At 40.1% G+C, this 8,645-nt stretch overlaps 1 protein-coding gene across 1 annotated transcript; it reads left to right on the top strand.

The window, feature by feature from the left end:
- The first annotated feature begins 4,477 nt into the window (after positions 1-4,477).
- On the top strand, positions 4,478-6,520 carry LOC110943328 (calphotin-like). The gene is made up of 2 exons (XM_022185077.2): positions 4,478-5,872; positions 6,410-6,520. Exons 1-2 carry the CDS (start codon positions 4,478-4,480, stop codon positions 6,518-6,520), a joined length of 1,506 nt encoding a protein of 501 aa, XP_022040769.2.
- The last annotated feature ends 2,125 nt before the right edge of the window (positions 6,521-8,645 follow it).

The raw sequence follows: 8,645 nt of genomic DNA, 5'->3' as shown, positions 1-8,645 counted from the left end.
TCTACACAGTTCGCTAAGCGTTCAGATGGGTGTACAGGTAATACTCGATAGCATCGAGATTCGTAAGGATTCAGAGTGGAATGGAAAGATCACGTTCAAGTAGGAGACAATCACTGCTATGACCCCTAAAGATTTGTTACATTTCACACTGTTCGAATAACGGAACAGAACCCCTTTTCCACTTGTTAAGGCTCACTGGGACTCGCATGCACCCAACATTATTATTATGTGTGCACCCACAATAATATTGTGATTTGCATGCTCACCTCAGTTCCTCCTAACTCGTGTCAAGTGGTTCCTCAAACTCAAATGTCAAACGGGGGTTGTCAAGGTAATAAAATCACAGAAATCCAAAGACTATGGCATACTATCAACGCACCATGATATTTTCCGCTTTGGCAGCCAGCACGCTCTCAGCACCTGCCCCTCACGGTTTTAAAATGCATCATAATGTAAGCAAGCAATTCATGCAATCATGATATAGTGACGAGTGTGTGTTCGTATGTTACATCATAAACAAACGTGTACTAGTCATGTAGTGTATGCAGTAAGTGAGAAAGACGAACCTTGCAATCTGGAGCCGAGTGTCATGGTCGTATTCGCGTATTCAGAATTGTTCGGTTATAGTCTGGTTTTACATAAACGTTTTAAAACCAAGTTCACTATAACCAGTGGCTCTGATACCAAACTGTCACACCCCCAAAATGCCACCTAGGGAATGTCCCTACTAGGCGTGTGACGTACCAACAACGGGCCACTAATCACATTGAACTCATTCAAGTTTATAAATAAAATCGTCAATTATTAATGAAAAATACCATTAACGAGTTTAAATGAAAACCACATGTTCAGCGGAAGCAAATAGTAAACTAAAGTTAAACTGTTTCAAAACCAATGTATGGTATCAAGAAATCAATCACATGAATCCCTCCAGTCGACCCATTGTGACAACCCTCACAATTACAGGTATCCGTACAATTAATTAATTTTAATTATGTGCTTAATGATTGTGCTTGATTACAACTGACAGTTCAAACTGCTCTATGATTTTTGTATCATACATACATATGCATCATATTTCATTCAGTCACTCCATTTATTACATACAAACATTAGTGACATACTTGATGCATAAAGCACAGTTAGCACACTGAACGGAGAATTCAGAAACATGCTGACAATGCCAGCACATGGACAGACAATATTTTTGAGGCCAGTATGAGCCAGAGACAGGATAATATACTAGTATGGAGTGTAGGGAAGTAAGGACCATAAAACTGCGTCACTAGGTGAGAGTTAAAGTGCCGCGAAGTGCCTAAAACACATTTTAAGTGCAGAATTCTGCATTTTCAGCAAAAATTCAGCATTTAATATGCTAGTAATGTGCCAAAAATATGGCAGAATGGTCCTGTATACTTTCCTAAGTGCCGGGAATTAATTGTGACACAAAAAGATATATAAAAGACACTTTACGGTATAATTAAACACTTTAACGGAACGATGTCTAACTGGACAACCGGACATTATCCGGGACACCAAATTTTTGCCAAATACATTGTTTCAATATTTCTTGGCTAGTCATGATCCCCGAACACCCTAATACCCACTAAATAGCAACTAACTAACATATGTAAGTGTATACTTGGATTCTAACTTATGATTACCAACTTTTATTAAAAAATTACATCCAACCCCCCATACCCGAATTCGGTCACCAAAGGACCCACAAAATATCCACACCATACTTCACTACTTACTTTCTTGATTTGTTTCATATTTTATTAGATGTTGCTTGATCTTGTAAACAAAATATTAGAGAACATCTTTATAAGTATGGCTCCATGATCAACTTCATCATTTCAAATCTTCACACTACTCCCCCACTCTCCTCTCCCTCCCTCTCGGCTCACATAACCGCCACCACCATCACCACCTTAACACCATCATCTTCTTCCATTTTAAGCTTCATTCAAGACTATAAAGTGATTCAAGGGAGCTTGCAACTTGTGGAACTTCAAGGAGCTTTGTTTCTTGCTTTTCACCATCATCTTCTTCATCTCTTTCACTAGAGATCATCCCTAGCCTTTGTGCTAGTAGTAAGTCCTTGTTAAACTCTTGTTCACCTTGTTTTTGTGATTAAAAGTTGTAGTATGTTAGGTATGTTTAAAACACTAAAGAACAAAAACACTAAAAGGGTTAAACAAGGAACATGAACATAAAAGTTAACATGAAGATGAAATGTTGTTAATAGGATGTTGTAGTGAATATGTTGTTGATTGTATGATGATTCTTGGTTGTGTGATGTTGATCACCATATGGATCTTGTTAGATGATGCTTAGAAATATGAGTTAACAAGACTAGAAGGTGATTATGTGACATATGGAATAATCATCTTCAAAGTCTAAGCATGAACTTGGAAGAAAATAATTTTTCTTGAAATATAATTAAACAAGTAGGTTGATGAACATGTAGATCTAACTTTTATAAAAGATTTTTTTTTTTTTTGTAAATAAACCAAGTTAGAGAATCGATTTTGGAAAATCATGACATTACATACACTTACACCATTTTTAGAACTAAAACAAGTGTGAAAATATTTTATTTACAAGAAGAGTTCAATAGATCAATTTTCGTAAAAATTGTTTACAAGTTGTAAACACTAAACTTTTATAAGAAAATGGTTTTTAAAGAAATAATTACACTTTGGAAGGTAACTAAAGCCACTAAACACCCCACTAAGTTACAACGCGTTTTTACTAAAAACCAAGTTCATATTATTATGTAAAGTGCATTTTTTTTGCACTTGGTTAGTGTAATGTTGTTTGATAATTTGCTGTGATTGATTGAATGAATTTTTGAAAAGAAAATGATATGCTAATAAGCATGGACACCTCCGTTTACAAAGGAAACTCTGGCGAAATTTTCTAAAAATTCCAACACTTAGAAAATATTTTTCCAAACAAGTGTTACAAGTATATTTTATAACTTGTGTTTCGAATATAAACTTCGCCATAATTTTTGTAACAAAATACAAGTGTCGGAGGTTGATTTTCTTAAATAAAAATGGATAAATATAAATGTAGAATATATATTCTACACTAAAACGCTTGTGTGATTATTTGTTATTTTGTGAACTAGTTATATTATTTAGGGCAAAATAATGTAACTTAGCAAAATACCATCACATTTATAATTCCGGAAAATACTTTTACGAATATATTTTGGGTAAATATTATTTTGATACAAAGAATGAAAATATATTATTTTTGGGAAAAATATATTATTTTCGGAACCATCAAAATACATGTATAAATACCCCCATCCTTGGGAAGGGAATACACATAGAAAATACTTGAGAAGTATGAATACGAAATAGTTGCCTAACTATTATCCCAAAACCCTAAAAATAAAACTTAAGTTAAAATAATTATTATTATTTTAACAAGAAGTTATGACTTGGAATAATAACAAAGTAACGTAACTCAAACCCGTAATATGAAAGCAAGGCACGACCCGTTCGTCTAATAGACATTAGTACGTTGTAGGTTGTCGTGTAGCGGACCAAGTTTGAGTTGACGATACGATTCAGGAGACGCACTACAGTGAGTTCATGCTCCCCCTTTTCTTTTAACTGTTTTCAGTTTTACAACTTCGGGGGTGAAATACATGTTACCATTATTACGGACATTTTTATACATGGTATGGTTAGCTTAAGGAGGGCATACTACTTAGATCATGTGAGTGGTGGGCGCGACACTTAAAGCCATTAATCCTCGTTGTAGGACCGAGGGACATGAGTGATAGATCTATTTGGGTGTAGCGAGCCCACACCCATGAGGCCGGGGAGGCCCATAGAGGTGACTATGTCTTACAGCCGGAAACCCGATGCAACTCCGCTAGGTTTGAGTTTTCCCGGACCATTTCACACATACCAGTGGCTTTGCAACCCATTGGTGATCTCTTTTTCCTTAATTGCTACATACCAGGGACTTTCGATCAAAGCGTACTAGGATTCTTTCTCGAGTCTAGATTATGATCACTAGGGCTCTCACGAAAACATTTTTACATTGCATACACTAAACGTCCAGATCCAGGGTACAAACATTTTTACAAACAAAAGGCACAAATACACATTTCAAAATTTATATTTCAGTCTTAGAGACTGAGGGAGTTCAGCCTTAGAGGCTGGGGAGGTTCAGTCTTAGAGACGGAGGGGTCCAATATTAGAGATTGGGGAGGTTTAGTCTTATAGACTGGGAGGTTGGTCTTAGAGACCAGGGATTTAGTCTTAGAGACTAGGAAAGTTGGTCTTAGAGACAAGGGAGTTGGTCTTAGAGACCAGGGAGTTAGTCTAAGAGACTGGGTGGGATAGTCTGGGGATGACTAGGACGATTACTTGCATTATTGTGACTTACTTGTTTAATTGATTATACGTTGATATATGTGCAATTGTCGTGACTGTTTGTTACAGACATCATGTCTTCTTCGAGTGGAGTTTCTGGTACACTAGACCCCATAGCAGTAGATCCAGATGATCCGATGCCCACAGATCCCGAGATTTATACATCTGATACTGACAGCAGTGATGATGACGACTTCCAGCCTTTTTCTTTGTCGGATGTCGGAGACGATGTTCAGCTCGCTGATGGTATTCTAGTCGGGGATCTACCTCTTGCTGAGATCCCTGCTCCTGTTCCACTTGCCGCATTTCCCGTAGAGGATTTGCCACTTGATGTTGTGTCTGATGACGACCTCGATCTTTTCGTCGAGGGTCCCCCTGAGGACGACCATGAGGGTGGGGCCCCGATTGCTGATGATGTCGCCATTCCTTTGGTTGAGGTTCCGGTTACGGATGCTGTCGTTTTACAACCTGTTGAGGCTCCCGCTGAGGAGATTTTATCTGATCAGCCCGGTACCGATTCTTTTGAGTCAGTATCATCTTCCACTTTGCACGCCGTCGGATTGCGGCAATATCCTATTGACTCCGACTCCGATACAACTATGTCAGCTGTACCTGGTTCACCCCACGAGTTTGAGTTTGATCCTGAGTTCGAGGACGAGTTTGATCCAGTTTTTCCTCCTGATTTTGATCCCGATCACGAGATCGAGTTTATTCCTGATGACCAGCCCTTGGAGGCACCAGTGGTTCCTATTAATCAGCTTCTTGATGTACCTGCCGACTTTGATATGGACTTTGCCGACCCGGAGCCTGTTACTGCTCATGACCCTGTACTTGTGAACGACCCTGTTCTTGATGATGCTCCAGTCGTTGCACCGCCTGTTGTGGATGCACCAGCCATTGCACCACCCATTGTTGATATCCCCGTTATTGCACCGATATTACCTGATTCAGCCCCTGTGTATGCTGACCATGCCCCGTTTGCCACTCACAACGATCCTCGATACGCTGACACCCACAACGGGTGGATCGATGATGACGATTATCTCTCATATGTTAGACCCGTCACTCCCTCTCATGCACCCATCTCTGCACCGATCAATGTTGCCCCTCCTTTTCCCCATGTTTTAGATATCCATCGCACCGACCTTCCTATCACTTTTCTCCAGGACATTCCTCCACCTCGTCCTGGGGAGGGTTCATCGAGGCAGCAGCCTGCTTTTGTCCCGCCTGTGTCGTCAGCTGTACCATTCATGTCTCAGTTTCCTCGCACTACATCACCTTTTGCACATATGGGCGAGCCATTTTTGTGGTCATCGCCCAATGTTATGCCTCTGTCAGACCTATATCACCCGTTTCATGTCGGATATACCACAGATGACATACTTATATCCCTGCAGTTACAGCAGGATGCTTTGAGTCGTCGAGTCCAGGAGCTGGAGAGGACTCCGCGTCCCCCCCCCCTTGTCATTGTCAGTCTCCTTTTGCTACACCACCAGCTCCTCTTCCATTACCCCCTGATTCGGATGTTCGTTTCCTCACCCCTGAGCATCTGATTGCTTACTTGCTGCACGTTATCCATGCACTTGAGGAGGATTGGGTGCGCTTGCGCCGTTTGATTTTCTTCCCTCCTCCTTCGCCATCAGCGTAGCTATATTTTGGTTTGGTGCAGGTAGATTGTTTTGGTGAGAGAGTCACAATTGGGCCAGCATACGAAGACTTTTGGAAGACCACACTTTTATATATGATTTGTGTAGACTGACTTGTATTTTGGGGGTGATGTAACCCTATGATCTTATTTTGATGTATGATGTACTGTAAAACTTGTAAAACTATATTGTGGTCATGATTAATGAAAGCCCAATGACAAAGTTCTCACTACATGCTTTATTGAATTATTTGTTTTATATTATAATATGGGATGCTATGTGTTATGAGGTTGATGGATGTTATTGTATATGCATATTTACTATACTTACTATGACCTAACCAATATGATCATCTTTTAGAAGATGCCTCCACGACGAAACACCCGCCTGCCTACTACTGAGGCGGAACTCCAGGAGCGAATTGCTGTAGCTATAGCACAATATGCGGCTCCCATGCAGAAACAAGCATGAATACCTCAAACAACAACAACAACAACCCACCCAATGGTAATGTTAAGTCACTTGAGACACATTACGTTACATTTGGATACTTCTTACACATCCACTAATACTGATTGTTAATAATATTGCCTGTAGAAGCTGTACCTACAAACAATTCCTGGATTGTAAGCCCTTAAATTTCGACGGCACTGGAGGTGCTGTTGCATTCGTCAGATGGGCAGAAAAGACGGATTCTATTTTAAGGATGAGCATGTGTGCTCCTGAGCAGCAAGTTACACACATCTCGTGGCTCTTTCTTGATGGTGCTTTATCATGGTGGAATCTGCAAGTACAGACCCTAGGAGAGGAGGCGGCGTATGCGTTAACATGGAATGAGCTGAAGGAGCTCATGAGGAAGAAATACTGTTCACAGGCTGAAATACAAAAGCCGGAAACGGAATTCTGGAACCTAAAGATGGACGGCCCAAAAATCGCCGAATATGTTCAGAGGTTTCATGATCTGTCCCATGAGGTGCCGTACATGGTCACACCCGAATTCAAACGCGTGGAGCGTTTCATTTGGGGATTAGCACCCCAGATCATGAGCATGGTGTTGATGCATGCAATGTCTGTTGACTACGTCTGCATTACATCTTAGGTCAAGATAGGTCAACATAGGATCTAGAATGTCAAAATTAGGTTTTCTATTAAGGTTTCGCTTGTATGTACAAAAGGTTCCGCTTATGTGTCAGTTGTTAGTTTCGCTTATTTGGTTTGAGGTAGTTTCGCTTATTAGGCAGTCGAATAAGCGAAAGCTCAGGTGCTATATATAGTCACCATAAGCGAAACCTAGTCAGTCTTTTGGTGAACACTGAAGCGGAACCTGATCATTGTATTGGCACTGAAACTCTGTCAAATCTAATTCAAATAGCTATAAAAGTGAAGGAATTGAAAAGGATAAGCTGTGTAACTTCATTTACGTTGATTCCGCCTTCGTACGTGAAGATGAACGTTCTCTACTGACTATTCAGGGTCGGAACACGGTCCAACAAGTGGTATCAGAGCTCAGGACGAGGAGTTCATACTACTACAGCTTGAATCTGCAGAAATCTCTCTTTTCTACTCACTTTCTCTCATACTTTTTCAGTTTGAACTGGTTTCTACGGTTGAAATGGCCTGAATTTTGACTATAACGTGTGAAATACAGTAATAACAAACCCTAGAAAGTTTCAAGTTAAAATTCGAACTAAAACATGGTGAAAACTGGTTAGAACTAGGTTCCGCTTATATGGACATCGAAGGTTCCGCTTGAAAGACCAAGTTTTGATTGAAGGTTTCGCTTGAAACAACATAGTTTCGCTTGAAATACAATAGTTCCGCTCGAAAATAACTTGTTAGATCCGCTTATTCGGACACTTTCGTTTATACGAACATGATAGTTCCGCTTGAACGAACCTTGTAGTTCCGCTTGAACAAACAGTTTGATACTTCCGCTCGAACGAACACTTACCTGGTCCGCTTATTTGGACATTTACCTGGTTCGCTTATTCGAACATTGGAGTTCCGCTTATCTGACACTTATCAGTTTCGCTTGTTTGTCATAATTGCTGAGAGTTTCGCTTATCAGTCATCATTTTCTAAAATTTCTAAAATTTGTCTAAGTGTTTGCTTATTTTGCAGGTACATTCAAAATGGATGATATTTTCTTGAACCCGTTCAGCGACATGTACGCATTCACGGGAAATTCCGGAAACGATGATACTTCATCAAGCAAAGAAAATGAGAATCCGCCGAAAGAAAAGAAAAAGGAAGCTTGGGAATCGGAAAGTGCCTTCGGCACATTCAAAAAACCCCCAAAGCTTATGGCTATCGAGGAGTACAGTCGGTGGTCTAGGAAGTTTGAAGATTGGCTGATGGCATTCGCATTTCCCAGCTGGAAAAGTTTGAAGAACGGTTATGCCAATGGAAACAAAAATGGTGAAGCGTTAAGATCGGCTGAAGAGATTGATGCATTTGTAGCCGAGCAAAAGTGTGTGGCTTTGTTATTTCAGTCAGTTCGGGAGGACATAATCTCTTTGATCGATTATTCAAATGCAAAAGATCTTTGGCAAAAGCTAGAAAAGAACTGTCTAGGAAGTACTGAAATTGTAAAAAG

The sequence above is a fragment of the Helianthus annuus genome, chromosome 5 (assembly GCF_002127325.2).
Source record: "Helianthus annuus cultivar XRQ/B chromosome 5, HanXRQr2.0-SUNRISE, whole genome shotgun sequence".
In the NCBI taxonomy this organism is placed as follows: Eukaryota; Viridiplantae; Streptophyta; class Magnoliopsida; order Asterales; family Asteraceae; genus Helianthus; species Helianthus annuus.
Note: the sequence above shows the minus strand (reverse complement) of the source record. Positions and strands in the feature narration are given on the sequence as shown.

Excerpts from the sequence above, each read along its gene's own strand:
- LOC110943328 (XM_022185077.2), top strand. The coding sequence starts at position 4,478 with ATGTCTTCTTCGAGTGGAGTTTCTGGTACACTAGACCCCATAGCAGTA. Across the intron at positions 5,873-6,409 it reads GTCCCCCCCCCCTTGTCATT|AAGATGCCTCCACGACGAAA; the intron begins GTCAGTCTCCTT and ends ATCATCTTTTAG.